Source organism: Polyodon spathula, chromosome 10 (genome assembly GCF_017654505.1).
Source record: "Polyodon spathula isolate WHYD16114869_AA chromosome 10, ASM1765450v1, whole genome shotgun sequence".
Taxonomy (NCBI): domain Eukaryota; kingdom Metazoa; phylum Chordata; class Actinopteri; order Acipenseriformes; family Polyodontidae; genus Polyodon; species Polyodon spathula.
Window position 1 is genome coordinate 41,365,007 of NC_054543.1, and position 21,452 is coordinate 41,386,458.

The 21,452-nt window shown below is 35.4% G+C and overlaps 1 protein-coding gene across 6 annotated transcripts in view; it reads left to right on the top strand.

Annotated features, from left to right (window-relative positions):
- Positions 1–21,452, top strand: part of LOC121322319 (rho GTPase-activating protein 15-like) — a 211,872-nt gene that overhangs the window by 113,937 nt on the left and 76,483 nt on the right. For all 6 annotated transcript variants that reach the window (XM_041262122.1, XM_041262121.1, XM_041262123.1 and 3 more), the window contains exon 13: positions 10,101–10,235. In XM_041262122.1, coding sequence (XP_041118056.1) covers positions 10,101–10,235 — 135 coding nt within the window. The remainder of the gene's footprint in view (positions 1–10,100; positions 10,236–21,452) is intronic.

Consider the following 21,452-nt stretch of genomic DNA (forward strand, 5'->3'; position numbering starts at 1 on the left):
CTTTAGTGTTTACATTGCTGCTCATTTTTTAAATTTTAATTTTTAAATACATTTTCCTTTTGTGTGTTTTTAGTTTTGTGTGTTTCTTTTAAGATCTGTTGCAGATGAAGATGTGCAAGCATGGATAGTTGTGTCTTTAAAATGCAAGTATATACCTTCAGCCTTGGATGACCATGCTTTCACATTGAATTATATGTTATAAATTTATCATGGTTTAGTTCAAATACAGCACATCTCACTGTTACTAAAGTTCCAGTACTACTGATCAGCAAGTACATTAATGTAATAAAGTACCAAGAGTACCCACTGCCATCTACTCAAGCTGCCTAGGACAAACTGCTGTTCAGCTTGCAAAATTTGTTCTGAAACCTCACAGAGAAATAATCAATTTAATATATTTGCAAATATTTACTGGTAGAGGACAACATTTTCCCTCTTAATTTCAAAGCATTGCATATATTTAATATTCCTATAGCAGCACCTGGTAACTTCAGGAATGATTATTCGTGGCCATGTGCTCTTCTACTGTAATACTCAGTTACAATTGAATACCTGTGAATAAGTCAAAGGCAAAAAAGACTGACCCATTTCTAATGTTCTTCTGTAGTTCTGTGCCAAGATATCATAATTAGGGTTGTTACTTTCCTCTGAAGCAATTATCAGACATTTAATGCAAAGAAATACAGTATACCATTTGTGTTAAAATATATTTTAAAAAATCAGTGTCCGTAAACAACACTAATATAACCTTCGCAGTACCTATTTGCAGTGAATTTTTATATAATTTTAAAAAAAATCTATAAATGTTTTAGTGTTCATAATATTGTGGCAGCTGTCAATACCGGACTAAAAAAAGAAGAAAGATAAATCGTGAAACAAGTTTCCTGACTTTCTGTTATGCCTGTTATGTCATCCATGTCTTGACTGGTAACTAATCACGTATTAAGATACTATATCAGCGTCTGTATTAATAAATCATGAGGTCGAAGGAATTTTGAGTTGTGGAGGATGTCAACATAATGCTAGGATACATCTTGACCTGGATTTGAGGTTTCCAAGAAATCATTTTGATTTTCATCCCTCTCTGATAGCTCAAGTAGTTCAAACAATCTCCCAGTGTATACGAGGACATGTTACAAAATGGCCACAAATTAGAATTTCTTTGGTAACATGATCATTGAGAATTCCAAGCACTGAGACAGATGAATAGAAATGTGGGATTGTATGTATGTGTGTGGAATTCAAGCACTCTGTCTGCACATACTGTAAATAGCATGCCTTCAATCTCCAGTTTCTATCGCAAGAATTAAATCCATCCTCAGCAATAAAGTGCCTTGAAAATATCCCCTATAACTGTGCCAGCTGTCAACACTGCCATTTGGGCTATTTTAGTTCTGCTATATAACAAGGATTTTCTTTTCTGTAGCTACAGATTTATACTTTTTTTTTTTTTTTAAATAGAGTAATATTACTTATAGCTGTCTTCCTATATGTCTTTGCTCCGTCAAGCAGTATATTTGATCTAAATAGTTATTAAAGCTGTAAATCACTGTTTGATCCTTATCTGTGAACTATTATCATGCATCGATATGATATATGACAGTCTAATAAAGTTCATATTTCAGAGGTGAGGATGAGGATTCTGTGAGTAAATGGAAGACTGAAACCAGCTGGCAAGTATAAATGGAGAACATATTGTATTTTAGCTGAAGGTTTCCATACTGGCCTGCACATAGATGTTGGTTTATTTATGTAAAATGAGGAAACTTAGCTACTGATACAGGATGTGTAGGTCATAATACCTTACGTAAAATGTAATCTGATTAATTGCAGTATTGAAATGCATAGATAGATGGAACTGTGATCTTTAATATACAAAATGATGCTTAAATTAAATATTTCAGTAGCATCATCTGGTAACCTGGAGAATGATTACACTGGCTTCTGTTGATAATTTGGCTGTGTGTGAATAGTCCCTTTGTAACCAGGTGCTGCTACTTGATTATTACATATAATAATATGCAAGGAACCTGTCAAAAGATCTGTGACTTATTTCTATATGCTCCAGTGTGGAGCAGTGAACAATGAACATACCATTAGTCATAATATGTTTCCAGAAGAGTTTGTAATGCCTTTGTGTTAACCACACATTTGTTGACAATTATTAGCTTTTATTGTGGTAAAAATAAGCAGAATGTTTGCACAGAATAATTATAGATGGGTCAATATTTCATGACAAGTCCATTATTCTTCAGAGTAATGGCAGTAGAAATGTGCCTTTTGTCAATAGTTACATTTTTGAGAATGTTGTTTCTTGGCTCAGTTTACAAAAGTTTAAGTAAACTGGATGACATTTTCAATAGGTTACCTTTTTTAAATGTATTCTCTTTAGTGGAAATCTAGAGCTACATAACAAAGCGCCTGTGCCAAGTTAAAAGTAGATGAAGCATCTCATTACCATTTTTATGCTGGGACACTGTGCTACTTCAGAACTTCTGAAAGCAGGTCTCTGAAACTATAAATAAAACACCACTGATATTTCAAAACCAGTCTCTGAATTAGTCATTTATTGTTTATGACAGTCAAACAAGCATATAGACTCTAACAGGCCTTCAGTCTTGCCTGCAGGGCAGCAATGAATAGATAAAAAGGAATTGGCCCCAGATTGACACACAGGGCTTTCTTTGAATCATGTAAACTGGGATTCAGATAGCCCCATCTTGATATGCAGACATTGAGACAAAAAGCCTACTGTTTTTGGGTGGTGTGGAGAGTTTCTTCAGGCGATGCCAAAAAATGAATTTCTTATTTTCAGACCTGAGTATCACTAGATATTGTTCCTTTGAGTACAGATAGCATTTTTGTCCAGTCTAGGGAGTACAGGCAGCCTAGTAACCTGTTCAGTTGCAGCTGCTGGCCACCTGTGGGGCAAGGCAAATTAGGGAGAAGGCCCACTGTTCTGGCACTAATTCTTTTTTGTGTGTTTTTGACTTTTCCTATCCAACATTATGTCAATGTTGGCTAGGCGGTTCAGTTTGAAGCTCCCTTTTATTTGCATCTTTTTTCAAACTTCCCAGCTAAAGCTGACATTTTTTTTTAGTAAACTGTAAATATGTTATCAGTCAGTTCATCTCTGTGTAATAGGATATGTGAGATATATCAACATTGGCACTGAAACAGTTAATAGTCCCTTTAAGATTATGATCCTTTTTCTTCACAGTTGAGGAATCTGACCCTGTTGACTGACCCCCAAAATGACAACTAGGGGGCAGTGGTGTTTGAAAGACATCCTTAGCTGACAATGTATAGATTGATACATTCATAAAAGAATGATGTATCTGAAAAACAACTGGACAACAGAAAACAGGGACAGTCTGTCAGCTCCATGCATTGCATAGCCAATACATTCAACAACACCGCTTCACTTCAGATGATGTAATCATATTTCATGCTAATGTTCAGAGGAAAAATAGAACTATCTTTAGTTATTAAAAAGCTACATGTCTAACCAGTAGAAGAGCTTATTGTTTTTAAAGCACTTTTATCCATAATGTAAGTAGGGGAAATGCTTAGAAACTATATATTGGTATATTCTTGTTGAACAGCATGAAGACTTGATGATAACAGTTCTGGATTATTCTACAAAGTTTTAAATGAACCCCAGTTCTTCTGTGCGGTCAGGTGGGAAATAGTGTGTAGGTGAGGTAAAGTAAGTTATTATTCCAGGAGTGATGTGCATATGTACTGTAGATTAAGCACGTACCGTTTTGTTTGTGAATCAGTTGTGTCACCGAGGCAGCTCTTCCACTCACTATTGTAATTGTGTTTTCGATCTTATGTTTTTACTAGGTTCTGTAAAGCTGTGGTGTTGATATAGTTGTAATGTAACTATTTTGTAGGGTACACCCAACTCTATCGTACGAGGTACCAATCCCTCCCTCTTTTTTGTTATGCATATCATTTTAACTCCGGTACGTCAAATGAGAACAAATTAACTTTTTGAAAAATGATGAAATATAAGATTCAAACTGAATTGCCTGTGTTTAAACTAAAAAGAACATTCGAAAAGACTGGAACTTAACCCTCAAGAACAGGGTTATAAAAGCTATTATTTTACAATTGTACCAGAAGTGTTGTTTTGAGAATGCATTAAATCCTACCTATTAGAAGATGTGAGGTGAGATATCATTTGTTTGTAGGGCTTTTATGAAATAGATTGCAGATATAAAGTAAGCAGAAGAAAAAAAAAGACGTGTGTGCATACATCACTCAGTATTAGAACCCCATAAACATTTAAAAACAGTAGTCTTCCATTTTCAGGTACAGCATTTGCTTGTTGCTTTCAAAAAGAAGTTTCAAGAACGACCTATTTCAGTAGCCTTTGGAACACCCCTCACTTGATTAGTCTCATATGATTCAAAACAGAAATTCATTTGTATCAGTCTTCAGGTTTTTTTTTTTTTTTTAACTTTATCATTTGTCTACTCGGCTTATAGTTCTCACAATACAATACAATTAAACAATGCCAGGAAGCAATGCACAAGACTTGCTAAAAACAGTTCCTAAAACTTAGAAATTCTATTTTCATGGTGTGGTTTGATTTTCCGATGATTTTTTTTTTTCCAAATTCGGGTGAATGCTTTTTTAAAAATTGGGTAGAATTATTTAATGAAAATATTGTGAAATCGGGTGGATTTAAATATTAAAAAAAAAAAAAAAAAAAATATATATATATATATATATATATATATATATATATATATATATATATATATATATAATAAATAAAATGTTTCAACAAATATTGAGGTAGAAATCAAGTTCTATCTTTCTCCCTTCTCTCTCTTTTTCTCTGTCTCTCACACACACACACACATACTGTATATGGATGCATTTCTCCGTTCTAGTCAAGTTTTATTTTGTATTGGAGTTGCAAGTGTAATTGCACACAGAACATAGGGGAAAACTAGACAACTTTACCCCATGCTGTTTTACAAAGAGAAACGATTGACTTGTTACATCTAAATGCTCTTGGCTTAAACATACACTCATAAAAGAAATAACTTGGAAGAAAAATGTGCAAAAAAGCAAAAACCTTAAAGCTATATTCTGTAATTTTGAAAAAAGAATATATATATATATATATATATATATATATATATATATATATATATATATATATATATATATATACATATATATATTACACTAAGAAGCCACATTTTTCTAATAGATAAATCTGCTTTCTGTTATCGCCACCAGTTCTGCTCTGTCGCATTTGAATCACAGACAACTCTGCATGCATTTTATTCATATACAGTATGTGCCTATTTGGGGAGTTTTCAGGTTTATCCTGAATGCAGAAAAAAGCATTTCGTGGGGCTGGGGGGGGGGGGGGGGGTAGGTTAAATCGGGTAAAATGCCAAAATCAGATGCCCTGAATGTGATTTATTTTTGTCCTTTAAAATAAACAAAAGATTATAATTTCCATATACATTAAGATCAAATATAATACACATACTGGCAAGACCGAGAGTCTATTTTATTTGACAACGACATATTTTCATTTTGTTCAAGCAATAACAAATTCATATAAAAAAAAAAAAAATCTATATAAATGCTGAAAAACAACTTTTTTAAATTCCATGTAAAGGGCAACCCAGACCATGCTTTTGTTGAAAAATCTTGCGACTGTGTCATCGACGTTATAAAATTATCTAATTTGGCATCTATGACCGATTCTTGCCTGAAGGGCTTCTCAAGTACAAGGGATGTTCTTGTTACAAATAAAACCCTGAGCACAAAGACAGAAGACATCCAACTTTAAGAATGTGTGTCTTGTGATTGTTGGGGTCATGGAAGAATGACATCACCAAATTTGCATGCATTACAATTCTGACATAGTGGCACCTTGTTGTTTTTTTTTATTTTTTATTTGTATTCTTTTCCACAGAGAGTCTGAATTGTTCTCTGTTCTCTTTTCTTGCAAAGACTACCTTTTTCTTTCTATTCTACCAGCTGCTATATGAAGTGGAGAAAATGCCACTCCATTTAATGATGAATGATACTTGACCCGAGACCCGTTCCTCTGAATTTCATGGAATGCTAAATTAACACGAGAGATCTCAACCATGGGATTTCTATTATTCATGCAGTAAAATGGAGACAAGTTATGCAATCACATTTTTTATACCATCAAGGTAGATAGGCTAAATGAAGATTAAATGCATTTTGAACCTGCAGATTAGTTTTGTATATGAGAAATGTTTCTAAACATTGTGTCATACTTTCTTCTAGAGAACGCTGCTTGTCAAACATTCCAGAACTGCATTTTGTCCAAGTGGGTCTTTGTTTAGTGGTTGAATATGATTAATTATACGAAGTAACAGTTATCGCTGGATTAACAATTAGTAGGACCTGTCAAGTAGTCACTCTAGTATCGGTAACTAATTGAACGGCTGGTTGCCCATTGTATCATGTAGCAGGGCCATAAAAATGAGACAAGTCTTTTTCCTTTAATCCCTTTTACTTTACAGTAGCTATAGCGAGCCAACTTGCACAAAAAAGACCATCATGTTCTATAAATATTAATTTTCAAAGTAGCCTTCATAATAGTTCTGTACATTCATGGCATATAAGTAGGGCTTGGAATATATTAAGTAAGCTTAATAAAGATATTGTAATTTTGTTCAGAAAAAATACGACTTTGTATAGTTATATCAATGTACGATCCCTTTTCTTAAGGATGTGAACCTAAACCCTTTTTTTGAAAGTGTCTCAAAATATAAAAATGTTTTGTGAACCAGGATGTTTCAGTTCACACCAATGGTACATGTGTAAATATGAATAAAATGCTGAATATGAATGAAACTTGTTTAAAAGGATATCAAGGTGGAAGAGGGTGACTCAGAGTTTTTTTTTTTTTTTTTTTTTTGGTGAACAGACAAACACTTCCTGATCCCAACTTTAACACTTCTTGGTACCTACAGTTCAGTTGCATATTTTGAAGCAGTTGAGATTCCTAGAATTAGGACACCATGTTCAGATTTCATGGGGAAAGAGAAATAATTGATGCTGAAAGGGTGATGACAAATGCTGTTTGAAAATAAATCCCTAATGCACAGAGGGCTGGCCTCTTTTTTTTCTCTTACTGCAAAAAAAACGATTCCACGTTTCTGGACGAACATTAAAAAAGCATGCTTTATACATTAAAGTTTTGGCTATGTACTTACTTTTTCATAAATTAAGTATGCATTGGAAAAATACCGTATGTGATTAAGTTGTCTCCCATACAAAGTTGTTTGACAGATGAGTCATGATAATATAAACAAATAAGAAAACAAAAAGAAGAAAACATGGTTGGATTTGTAACACATAAATAACGATGCTATGAATTGTTTTTTCAAACACATTTTCAGACATGTATGACTTCTTAGGCAGTATATTTTCTGACAACATGTTAAATGTTATCTTTTATATCGGTACCAATAGGCATATAAAGCATATGACGGTGTAAATCACTAAATAAAAAATTATAAACTATTTCTGTGTGTCTGCACAGCTTTTACTATATATGTGGCCAATGCTTGGGATTGCCAAAGACAAAACATGCTGTTCTGTGAATTACTTCTAGCTAATAGTTAAATGCAGAGACTGTTAGTATTATTGTATCGTTAATTGTTATATATAAAAAGGAAGAAACACACTGTCTAAAACACTGGAGTGATAGACTTCGTTGTACTATGAGAACCTGGAGCCCACACAAACCGTATCTTTAAAAATTCATACTAGGAAGGGTAAGCATGGGAAGAAAACCAGCTGTACAGAACGATGGCCTATTATGAAAAGTTTGGTAGGAGGCTGGGAGGAAAGTGATTTGATCAAGATGAAACTCAATTGTTTGAAAAGGAGTAGCACAGGGAGAGTAGCACCATGGTGAGAGGGACATCTCAAATATTTGACAGCGTTCACTGGTATGAAAACCCCTCTTTCTTCGAAGCGACAGTAACGCTACATTAGGCCTTGGGCTCTTGATGTCATTGTTTGGTGCTGAGCTTTCAAAGCTGGCCCTCCAGGATGAAGTCAATCTGCATTAATACCATGTAATGCAATAAAGGGGCATTCGTTAACTGTTTTCAATCAAAGTGACTTGAAGGTTTCCAGTCAAACAAGTAAATCAGTTTCCGAAAAGTGTAGATAACTTGTTTTTATTTACTTAAAATGTTTTATGTATCCTAGTAACAGTATTGTATGTGATCTGAATTGGTACGGTAAACAGTAAACTATTGTTCTACTTTCACTGAAAGTATCTACTACCCAATGCCTAACAGAATCATGATTAATGCAACAAGAAATTGGCTATATCCTAATAGAATATAAAGTTCCATGCATGAGTAGAGTTCAAACACAATTATTACAAGTTGCAGAATAATAATATTCCAGTTATATGTTATGTGTATGTGTAAAAGGTGTTTGATGTTGAAATCATATACCACGTTAAGTCATTTAATGATGGTCATAGACAAAGGGAAGATGTGATGCCTTTTATTGGAATATATAAACAACAATTAATCACAAGCTTTCAAGACCTCAAAGGTCTCTTCTTCATGTGAAAGCAGGAAAGAGAAATTGATGTTTACATTTAAAGGTGGCATCAGAACTTAAAAATAAAATACCCATTTTGAATCTCTAGAATTCTAATACAAGTTGTAGTGATTCAGAATGGGTACTTTTTGTTAAAGTTCTGATGCCACCTTTTGAATGTAAACATCAATCTCTCTCCTGCTTTCAACTGAAGAAGATACCTTTGAGGTCTTGAAAGCTTGTGATTAATATTTGTTTAGTTAGTCCAATAAAATGTATCATATCTATTTTTTCTGTTACCTCTGGACCAATACAGCTACCATATCAACTATCAACAAAAGATGGTCATGAAACTCTTATTGCCACATGACCTGTAAGGAAAAAGCCTTTGGATCTAAAATTTTTACTAAGAAGGTTATAAACAATGCGATATGTCATCTAAACCTTCAATGACTTTTCATTGTGTTTACACAATACATACAGTACATAAATAGTACTATTCTCATTTCATTTAGCAAGGCAATTGTTCACAACATCAGCGTATTTACATTGGGACATAGCATATTTAAGCTTATGTCATATTAATCATGAAAAAATGTATGTGAATGTACGTGCAACATATTGTAAGACTTGTTTTTTTATCTTTGATAATTATCAATTTTGGCAAAATAACACAAAACAAATGTGTTGTAGACAAAATTTAGACAACATAATGAGGCAGCTCAGCAAACATGCTTGGTCTGCCTTTAATTGTTTATGAAATAATGTTTTTCTTGTTTTGTTGTTTTGCAAAGCCTGTGTAAGCCAATAGGAGTTTGTATAATATTTGGCATTAAACAGCTTTTCTCTGCTGATGGTAATATATACACAAGTAGCACAAAATGTTCCATCAATGGGTGCAGAGTTGAAACACAACTATTACAAATTGCATATATATGCATGCTTACATAAAATATTTAGTGAGAGGACATTGCTTTTTTCTTTCCCTGTTTTGAGTCCTAATTGACACTATTATCAGGAAAAAAGAGGTCGTTATACATAATTCCTGTGTACATGGCAAGGCTAACATGTATAAAGTAATAGCTCATTTTCAATAGCCATGTTTAGCATATGCCTCATGTTGGCTCTGTGAGGCCCCCAGGCCTCTCTCTTGAGCCGGCTGCTTCTTGCACCATGCAGCCCCCTTAGCCTCTAAAACTAATAGCTTTGAATCACTTTCTACCCTGACACTAATGTCTTTACTGATGCATTATGGGAATGAATGTACCTGACATCCTATGTCAATGGTTGCAGCTCTGTGCGTCTCTTTTTTTATTTAGTTTGGCACATTCCTACAGATGGTATTCTATTGAAAAATGTTCCCTTTCCTGAAAAAAAAAACACACTGCGCTAAACCTCTAGGTGCAGAAGGCTGTTAACGGTTGCTGATGATAGTAGGCAAACATTAACATAATAATTAGTGTCTTGTAATTGTTTCATTAAAACCAGTTGTTCCATTTCTCCTCGTGTTTTCCCAGAAGAGAAGCTGAATTTGGACGACAGCCAGTGGGAGGACATCCACGTTGTCACCGGAGCGCTCAAGATGTTTTTCCGAGAGCTGCCAGAGCCACTGTTCCCATTCTGCTTCTTCGAGCTGTTTGTTGAGGCAATAAGTAAGTATATCTCTTTTTTGTTTTTCTGAAATATCTTTAGTAATTAGAATAGTTAGGAAAGCAAATAACAAGTGTGGAGCAATGCAGATATTTGTTGTTATAGTTTGTGCAAGACACAAATACTATTCTGATAATTATTATTTTTTCATCTTTTTTTATGGGCTCTACTCTAATATTAAATAGTCTGCTTGTCACTATCATATGTGTCATTCAGCTAGCCACTGTATCCCCCAACTGCCAATTTTAAGTCATAACCTTTCCTTGTTTTTGTGTATAGAGACATATTTTATCAATGGTTCAATTAAAAACACAAATTTAGATATGTGCTGAATCAAGATATATGCATACATTTATTTTATTGTTTCAACTGGTGAGCAAGAGAGTGTAAGGCATTGCAAAATAATCTGGCTGGGGCGGTGCTATGATGTGCTATAAACAGATATGCTATGGTTTGACTGTGACGCTAAACTGTAAGATTGCACTGTCTAGGAATTTGGAACAAATGCCATGCCGGAGGCATTAAGCCAATGACTGGGACTTGGTCTTTGCATTTTGGGACTGTCCCGCCCAATTAGGGACGGGTGGTAACCCTAATGGAGAGTGTCCTGTTGTGTTTAAGGGTTGATCTTCTGACTACGTCACACAGATTTGTAACTGTCCAAGCTATTACACCTGCTGTACTCTATGAAATAAAGGTTTCAACATTGCTATACAGATGTTGCTAGCTCTGACCCACAAACCTACCAGTTGTTTAATGACGCAGTGTAATCAGCTAATCAGGACATTTCTATTATTACTGTTAATAAATACCAAACAAAGCAAGCTTAATTCAGGTAAATATTTTGTTTGTATTAAACAATGCAGAAAATGCAGACTTGCAAGCACCATATATGCAAGTATCAATCTCTATCCTGTGAGGTTTAAAATTAAAATGTCACCTAATAGCAACATACAAATATTAAATTGCACAAGTAACAGTACAAGAAATAACATCATAAATAATATGTTAAGTGCCAAATCATTTGTTCTCTTCTTATTTCTGCATTATTGGGGGATTTGTTTTGTTTGAATATGTCAGTTTCTATTTACATGTATTTGTTTTTAAAAACAATACCTGTAGCTTTCTTGGATCAGGGAGTGTTTGTCTGTTCATCACAAAAAACGGTGAGTCACCTCTCCCACCTTGATATCCTTGCTGCTCCTCATATAAACCATTAGGAGGCATACTATTCATGGGCTGCGCAAATTCATTTTTTATTTTGCCTTAGACAGGTTACAAGTTTATCTACATTGCTTTCAATAAATATGTAAAGTAAAAGTGACATGTTGATCTTTTCTAACATATTCTCAGTACAATTTAGATGCATGTTGTGCAGAGCAAAGCGTGGTTAAAAGAAAACATTTTAGAGACTGGCACTGTTTTCAATATGTTTTCAGTCTGTTTCCATGTACTGCACCAGATTTGTAGACTGAAAAGATTGAAATCCCTTCAAATATAATGATTAATAGTTTTGCATTGTAATTACCTGTTTGGATAGCATCTATAAATCTGCATCCTGAAATGTCTCATGTTTATAATATTCATACCGTTTAATATTCATGGCAACTTATTTATTACAGTATTACAGGAAAATAACGTTTTAAAATAGACATACTGTGTTATTTAAGGACTACAAGAATTTTCCCTTTATTGACCACGTGATTATTCGTTGGTGACTGTCGGTCCAAAAACTGCTGCCATGCAGTCATTTGCATATCAGGTCATCCGATTCATTCCTACTTGTTTTTTTATTTGATTTTCTTAGCTTAGTAAATGCATGTAGCCATGAATACAGCATAGAACTGGCGACTGGGTCTGATGACATATTCATTGTGAAGTTTAAATGCTTTGACCCCATGTCTATTTCTTCTTGTATATCAAGGTCCCCCTGCCTGCATTATCATTCTCTTTCAAATTTGTACATATTAGCCAGTTTTTTTAGGCTTACATTTAAATCTTGGTTAAATCTTTGTTGATTTAAAATTACATTCTGTATTCAGGGACTGTTGGTAGCAGGTATAAAAATACTGATACTTGGGACAAAATGTGTTATATCTCTAGTGCCTTACAGATCGCACTTTTAAATTATCAGGATTATGTGGCCAATTGTAGGCCTCTCTTGTGGTTAAAAGGGAAGGGTATATGTCTATGTGTAGACATACTGTAGATGCATACAGGCTGCTTTTGAAGACACTGATTTAGATGCTCGAGCTGTTGCGTCTGTTTTCTTCTGTTGCTATTCTTACCTTAGTAAGCTCTACACTGATTTTTCTGTGATGGTGTAGTGAATTAGGTATGCAATTTATTTAAATATAAATTAGTCTCCAGTCACCCTGTTTAAGAAAGTCAAAATGTAAGAAATTAGACACATCATATTTAAGTTCTGGACCATGTAAAACTCAGATTCCCTTGGACAATAACCAACATTCACACAACGTGTCAGAAATATAAAACAATAGTTTATTTAAGAAGGGTGCACAACTAATCTAATATTAAAGAATGGAAAGGCTATTGGTTAGATATGTGCAGGAGTAGTATTCAGTTCATTGATTGCATAGTCAAACAATTACAATGACCATAACATCATTAGCATACATGGTTAATATACTAATATTAAATATGGCTTATCACACAAAATGTCTACTTTGCATTTGTATTTTCAATACCTGTTTCTCGTTGTAACTGATCATGTCAATATGCACAAGAAGTAATTCAACTTCCCATTCAAAACGGAATCCAACATTCCAGTACCTAATTTAGCAAATTAGTTTTACTTTGTTAATTTAGTTTAGACATGATGTACCAAACTAATAATATGTTATCAACCTCAGTTGATTATATATTCAAATTAACTCAGAAATGGGGCAATGATCAAATTCTCTGCATTTAGGAGGCAATTCCATTGAGTGGGACATTTCGATGAACAAAATACATTTCTTACACACTCTAAAACAGGAAGTTATATTCTATACCTAGAACAGTTTATCCACTAACTTGATGGCATTTACTACAGTTACTTTCTCGAGTCATAAAGTATTTTATGTTAGATATGTTGAATACTTGTTGATTTCCATATAAAGAAGTCAATCTTTGTAGATGAATACTGCAGCTCTATGGTTCTGAAATTCCAATCAAAGAAGACGGTACTTTGCAATGAACAAATAGTTATTTTCAAATGGAGATCAGCTTGTTAATCTTCAAGTCTTGCAACATTATTTTTGTTGTTGACAGTTTTCCAACTGGGAATAGTTCCGTTGATCAGACGTAACTCAGTTCAGATAATGTGTTGCAATTGAATAGCTATATAGTTTATACAAGTGTTCTTGTTGCAATTCTCTGTGGATCTTCCAAAAGCATAACTGAGAGCTTTGCTTCAGTTTGTTTCGTGCAGCTACGCTTTCCGATTAACGCAGTGTCCCCTTTACTGAGTTAGTCTCTCGTAGGACAGACACACGGCAATGCCCTTCATCGGAAGATGATTTTAGCCATTATTCAGAACATTGGTTCTTCCATGCCTTCCGTGAATTCGAGCAATTATGCTTCCATGACTTCAGTAACTTTCTTCAGAACAGTTCAGCTTCCATTTCTCCCTCACACTACTTCTGATTATCAAAGTTCAAAGATCTGTTCCTTGTGTGGAGAGCTCTCTCTCTTGCCTAGAGCACTGTTCCTTCTGTGGGGCACACCTGTAGTGTGGGGAGCACATGGGCAGCACGTATGGGAAGCTCTCAGTGTGGGAAGCTCTCTCTCTGGAGCACTGTTCCTTCTGTGGGGAACTTTCTTAGTGTGGAAAAACTGTTTGTGGAGAGCGCGCATGGGCAGCAGGTCTTTTGAAAGTCAAGTGGCTGCTTTTGTGATTCTCGTTTCCACCCCATGATTGGTGAGTTTGGTTATATTGGGCTCTGCCAGAGTCCACATGGGGTATTTCTCATTGGTTGTTCTTGTTCAGAGACAGCCCAATGTTCTCAATTGGTCTGTTGTTTCGACCTGTCGGTTGTATTTATGAGGGGTACTTTTCTCTGTCCTAGGTGTCAAAGCACCCAAAACTGTCTAGCTTGTGGCACCAAAGGATCCATTCAGCGATGGGGGAAGATCAAATACTTGTCCAGCAGTTAGTTTATGACTCTTTTAAAAAACATTTTTTGTCAGTGGGGAGTTTGTGACAAGACAAGAAGTAGACACAGAGAATGGCTTAGGACCCCCTCTATATATTTCAATTCTGTTAATTTCATACATAAAATGATATTATGACCCACTCTAATGCTCCAATGGATTAGCAGTTTGACTGTGGCCTAAAAAGTGGCCTTATGTACTATACTGTTTTGTTTAACAACTATCTGTATTAATTAATGAGAATCTAATTAGATGATGGTTGAAAAGCAGCACCACTCATTGTCATTTCCTCCTAAAATCATTTCATGTAATTATTGTCCCCTCATAATATTGTTAGTCAAAACTTAATTCATAGCCTTTATGTCATATTTCACTTTTGGCTTGTGTATGTTTTTGTTGTTTGTTTGTTAATTTAAAAAATCTCAATGGTGGGTGTACAGTAATGTGTCTGCTTTACAAGCAGAGTGATGTCCAGCACAACCAATGGCATGATTGAAATAGCGTGCATCCACTCAGTTTTGTATTTTCTTTTGATTGTGAAATTGTTACAACATAAGCATGGTTTGAAAACTATGTAGCTTCCAAAGCAGACCTGATTACACTGATGATCCAATGGCAAAAAGAAGGTTTGGATAATCTGAACAGTTTTACGGTAAGTAAAGAGAGCACTGCTGGTATTTCTTTATTTGCAGGAAACCCCTAGCCTCAATATCTGCAAGAAACTGTAACAAAATGGTTACCTTCTGGCCTAAGGCTGACTGAATAGGTTTAAGGGCTAGCTGGTGAGAAAAATGTTGGTTCTCTCATCTTGCTTCTTAAAAATGTCGATGAAAATGATCTTTTTGGTTGAACACAGTAGTCTCTGGCTAAGAGAACACCCCTCGGGAAACAAGAGAAGTGTTCTCTTAGCCGAAGTGTTCTTTAAGACGGAGTTGACCACTGGAAACAATGTGAATCAATAAATACATAAATATTTATTACTTGTCATGACGCACATGCATCAGCATATGAAATGAACAAAGTAAGGGAAAAGCAATAGGCAAGTGTATGTTAATAAACTATAATAAAGTAACAGACAAACTAACACTAATAAACAAACTGTCAAACTAAATTAACACAGCACCCCTACAAACGTTAAAAACTGCAGCAGCTGTTCTAGATTAATTATGAAATATTGAAGACTTGCACAAAATTGTTTAACAGAAGCAACTGACCACAACAGAAAATATCAAAGTGCTCAGCGTCTTGTGTCTGATTCAGGTTTTTTTCAAGAGCTTGAACAATTTCCAACTTTGTGTAGCAAGAGAAACAGCGGCGCATTTTGTCATTTGTTCGCGTGCCATTGTAGCAATGAGGTGCACTCGTGGAAATCAGAATACAAAGCAATTCAATGATATGACAGCGATTCTGGAAAGATTGAAGAAACCAATCAGTGTGCCTCATGACACTCTCGCGATAACAAGTCAGATTGGAAAAGATTGAATAAACCATTTGAATTTAAGTTTGATGATGATGATGATGAGTTATCAAGTTACGAAACAGTAATGTATCAGTTGAGAACAAATTGCAAATTATGCTGTTTTGTGCAATAGAGCTGATAAAGAATACAGGCCACGAACAGGTCACAAAGCAGTTATGAAGTAATAAAACGTTAGGTGATTTAAGTGCAGGGAGCCTCTGATAACGAACAGCATTGAATAAAAGAACAATAGTGCCAAAAATGTGTTGAAAGCTGGACTATGACAAAATTATAATCATTTCAATATGGTGAATGTTTTTTTGTTTTGTTTTGTTTTATTACTTTTTAAGCAGAACTGCACACGTTTTTAAGTGTTTGACCCACAAATGCTTTACTTAAAAACCAGAAAAGAGTTTTCAAGCAGGCATGATTTATGTTTAGTGTTAGTCAGTGGGCACTGAAGTTCATGTAAGAAAACAGTCAAACATTAACCTCTTTTCCGTGGGACCATTTGTAAACAATTTGAGAGTTGGATCACTTCAGGAATGGATTTGAGCACTTCTGATCCTTGTCTTTTTCAGTGTGTTGGTTACTTCTCTTAATTGCTGTGAAGGAAGTGCCAACACTGTTTATTATGCATACATGTCAGGGGAGTTTATATGTTTTTGTAAAACCAGCAGCACATAAACTATTTGAGAAACTGCCTTCATACTATCAGTTTTATGGAATCTTCCCCTTCACTTTGTAATGTGACTTAATATGGCCTAATATGAACCAATAATAAATATTTTGGACAGAATGAAACTCATGGTTTTTTTTAGCTTTTTTTAGATTCAATGTGCGTCCAAGCGTTTTGTTTTTGTTTTTTTTGTTTTTTTTTTTTAAACAATGTTGAAAAGCATGAGGTGCTTGGGGGTTCCCGAGTGGCATTTCCAGTAAAGGCGCTCTGCGCGGAGTGCAGGATGCACCCTATAGTCTGGATGTCACCGGTTTGAGTCCAGGCTAGTCCACTGCCGCCTGTAGATGGGAGTTCCCAGGGGGCGGCATACAATTGGCTGACCACCACCCAGAGGGTGTAGGGCTTAGGTCGGCCAGAGTGTCCTCAGCTCACCATGCACCAGTGACCCCTTTAGTCTGGCCGGGCACCTGCAGGCTTGCCTGTAAGCTGCCCAGATCTGTGTAGTCCTCCATCACTGTAGCTCTGAGGTGGCTGCGTGGTGGGCCTGCAGTGTAAAAAAGAAGCGGTCGGCTGATCAAGCCTCAAGTGAAATGTTCAAAAGGTGTTTGTTCAATTCAACTTTATACTAAACAACAGAGTTCCACTTTAACATGGCAAACCAATGTTGTTCCTGTCAAGAATAAAAATTCTACATTTAAGCATCAGATTACATTTTTGTTCATGAAATGTGGCGATGCATTGAAGAAAAAAAGAAAAATTGAGAGATTTTTTTTTTCTAATCAAATGAATTTTGTATAATACTATATTGCAGAACTGATTTACAGTAATTGTGCCTAATTAATCCTCAATAAATATTTAAACATTCAAAAAAGGCCAAACATAGTTCTATACAGGGTACATCCTAATGATTTTCCAGGTGGTTACACCCAGCTTAAAAGATGAACAAAAATATGTTTAAATACTGATCAGTTTCAGTGTGGTAGTTTAGGCATTTAAGTAGTAATGTAAGACATCCTCGCAGAGGGTGTAATTAGGCTCACCTGAAACAGTTTCTCTTGAATCACTGCTCCGAGGATGGGGCTCACAGAACTGTTCAAACTGGCTTGTCTTGTTCACGTCTAATGTCTCATAGAACTAACCATACAGCAAGTATATTTTTTATGAAAATGCAATTTGTTTAATATGGTTTAATTGGTATATGTTAATAAACAATAAAACTAATGTCATGGGAACCTTAATATACACAACTGTGCTTTGAGGTTTGTGGGTAATTGACCAACTCACTTTCCTAACCCCAACCTGCAGTGTTACCCTTTTCCAACAGCACGTGGTGTTTTTTGGAAGTACTGACCAAGATCTTGTTTATTATCCAAGAAGGTTTGATGAATGTTTCCCCTTTAAAATTACAGATGTGTATTTGATTTTAATTCAGTTGCACTAAGCTTTAATCATATTTCACAGCATTGTTCACAGTCAAAAGAAAAGGCTGAAAAAAAGCTAAAAAATTAAAATAAATAGCTATTTTTTGCTGCATATGTAGTCTTAATGTCAGCATGAAACTGCACAATATTTTTTTACGAACGTACTATTTCATACTTACAAACCAGGTGTTTGTTTTATATTGTATTGTCAGTACTGAGACTAAATTAAATTAACACAAATAACATAAATGAATACATATACTTAAGTTAATGGCTAGCTGTATAGCTGAAGGCCAGTAAAAGAAACATCACAAAGGATAGGTAATTTAGAATATAAAAATAAGTAATTTGGAGTACACATGCCCAGGTGGCCAAATTATATATGCCTAATGGATTTCATTCTGTGTTAGCTGTATTGCCATTAAATGCATATTTTATTACTTGTCATTGGAGGAAGCAAAGTTTTTAAACCCAGTGGTGGATCTTTCATAACCATATATTAAGGCAATGTATTAGGTCCCTGTAAACCCATACATCAGTAAATTCATGTAGTGAAGCTTTTTAAACATGCCTTGTCGTTTGGGGATTGTTTTTTTTTTTTGTTTTTTCACATATATAACTAATACAAATGGTTTTTTTTTGCATTGTTCCATGTTAGCACACACACACACACACACACATTTCCAGCTCAATTCTAACTCGTGCCTGCTTTGCTGGACTGCCTCAACACACTATGCATCTTAATTATTACTGGCAGGAACGTCACTCTTCTTGTTGCTCAGGGTTAGCAACAGCTTAGGGAAAAGGGGCATGTATCTCAGTTGAGTCTTAGTCATCAACTGGATCTCTTGCTGTAGCACTCTTCCAGTGACTGTTTTAGCCTCACCTGTCCCATAAGGAGTTAGTGTGGAGCCAAGTGATGACTTTGCCTTGAGGGGTGACAGGAAACAGGCATTAATTGCAATAATTAATATAGTTGTATAAATCTATCTGTTTTATTTCTTTCCTTCTAGCACCACCATTATAAAAGACGACATGATTTCAAGGAATTAGGCTGAAATCCTGCATAATGTTAGAAGAGCTCTTGAATGGTGACCAGGGAAAGCACCTCACTTTCATTTATCATGAGTAATAAAGCTTTTTGACATAGTGGCCCACAGTCATCCATCATTCCTCATTTAAGACACAAGTTTGGCTTTTTAGTGACAGCAATGAAAGATTGCTGTCATTAGAAGCAGATCTTTTGTTTTGATGGCCCTTTTAATGGGGTTGCATTAGCGGAGGTCCTAGGGGCCAGTTTTTAGGTGATTAAGCAAGCAACACATTTACAAGTCACTAATTGAGACAGTAATGCAAGGAACACATTGAGTGTGCCTTCCACAATAACTGCAGTTGTACAATCACTCTGAAGCATTACCAGAGAAGAGTGGTCTATAGAATGAACTTATTCTAATGCACTACACTCTGTATTCACAGAGCTCTTTAAAAAGTCATAAGCCTATTTAGTTGCTAGACCACGAGGCGGTGCTAAATCATTATTTTAAGATATGCAGTTGTTTACAAACACATACAACTTGTATTATTGAAAGTGGGCAGTCTGTGATTTAGATTATTTGGTCATCCAGTTCTGTAACTCAGTATCAAATGTTGTTCTCCAAAATTTGACTAGAGAATGCGAAGATCTGTCTCAGTGAGGAATTGAGCAAATTAGTTTAAATCCTAAGAGAAACATTACCTTAATGTGGCAGAATGAATAGAAAAAGAAAACATGCAGCTGGAAATTTTATAGGATATTGGAATATTTAAAAACTGGGTCACTAGGTAGATTTTCAGAAGCTAACTGAAACATCCATGTTTTCTTTCCCTATTTAAACCTACTTTTATACCCATTCCCCCAGTGCCTATTACTCATTAAAAATGTTTAACAACATTTTAATTGAAGAATTAATTACCTTCTGCTGGGCAAAATCTTCCTAAACTCCAGCTTGGGAGTCATCAAAAGCAGAAAGGAAACAGCTAACAATGGAAGACAGCTCCTTTTGCTAGTTGGCGCTGTAAGATGACATCACAAGGGCAAAGCACACATCAGGCGATTCTGTTATGGTTAGACCAGGGAACAGGCAAATATATTGATACTTGATTTATTTTTTTTACAAATATGTACGCAATAAACGTAACACTTGAAATGCAGGGTGTTTTGTTTATCTGGTTCGTATGGTGTGCTGGGTTAACTATCTTGCCAGTGGGCCTACAGGAAGCACTAGTCTTTACATTCCTGAAGAGCCTGGGGATGGTTAATCACACTTCATGCGACCCACACTGGTTAGGAGCCCAATAAGTCCAGGCTTCTGTAAATTGATAACATGCATTGCTTAAGTTTGGTGGCTGAAAAGAGGTGCCGACTAATCTTCAGTCCTCTTCATTGGTAAGTAAATTGCAGCAGTGAGGCGACATTCAAATTGACATTTATTATAGAGATTCATCATTCATAATATTGATGAAGACATGAGCCAATGCTCATGAACCATGAACACAGACAAGAACGCAATTCAAAAGTTCTTAAAGGTTGGTTTGCTGATGAACCTATGCAATGAGATCCAAGCCTGAACACCTTCATCTAAATCACAATGTTAACATATTTCAACCAAAATCACTACACATGACATATTTATACAAGAACACACCAATACATTAATTTGTGCCTGTTCACTATTACAGCAAACAAACACAGTGCCCACTAACATGATATGTAAATGCAATGCACACTTTATTGTGTGGAATAAATAATTAAGTATTGAGTCTAAATCAGTTTTATGGCCCAACATAATCTGAATTACACTGTCTTTGTTTGTTTGACATGATTTAATTTTTAAACACTTGTTTATTTCATAGTACCAGGAGGGATCCAACCTGTTCATGTTTAATAATACAACATTACACAAGAGTATGTCATTGCGTATCTTGTGCCATGATCTTTGGCTGTTCTGTAATCTCTTTTGTATTCTAGTTTGCGCTTTGATGCCATTTCGCAAAGTTCCAGGTTATAACTAACTAATACCTCTGCCTTTTCTCCCTAGCCCCTTAGCCCCCAAATTTGATTTGTTACTAGCCCCCAGTCCTCAGGTGGAGCTGAGGCTCTGGTTCTTATTCTGCCAAGCTGTTATTTTGGAAGGGAAGGGAAGCAGCTGTGTTTACAGCCTGGGTCCTGGCATACATTTACCAGAATCTATTATTCATACCGTTCAGTATCAGAGAGAGATCTCGAGCCACCTGTCTCGCTGACAAGCTCACCCTTTTGTCAGCTTTCTGTTCATAGCAAATTATGCTCATGTTGATGAATTGAGTTTTTATGAGTATTGCTAACTAACATTCTCACAGAGAGCCAGGGGCAGCAGGCTGCAAGTGTTTTTATTCAAAGAGTAAATGTTTGTAAGAGTTCATTCTTGAGCATAGGGACCGTATGCAATGAAAGACATAGCTGTCTATTCTTTGCACCTCCTGTATT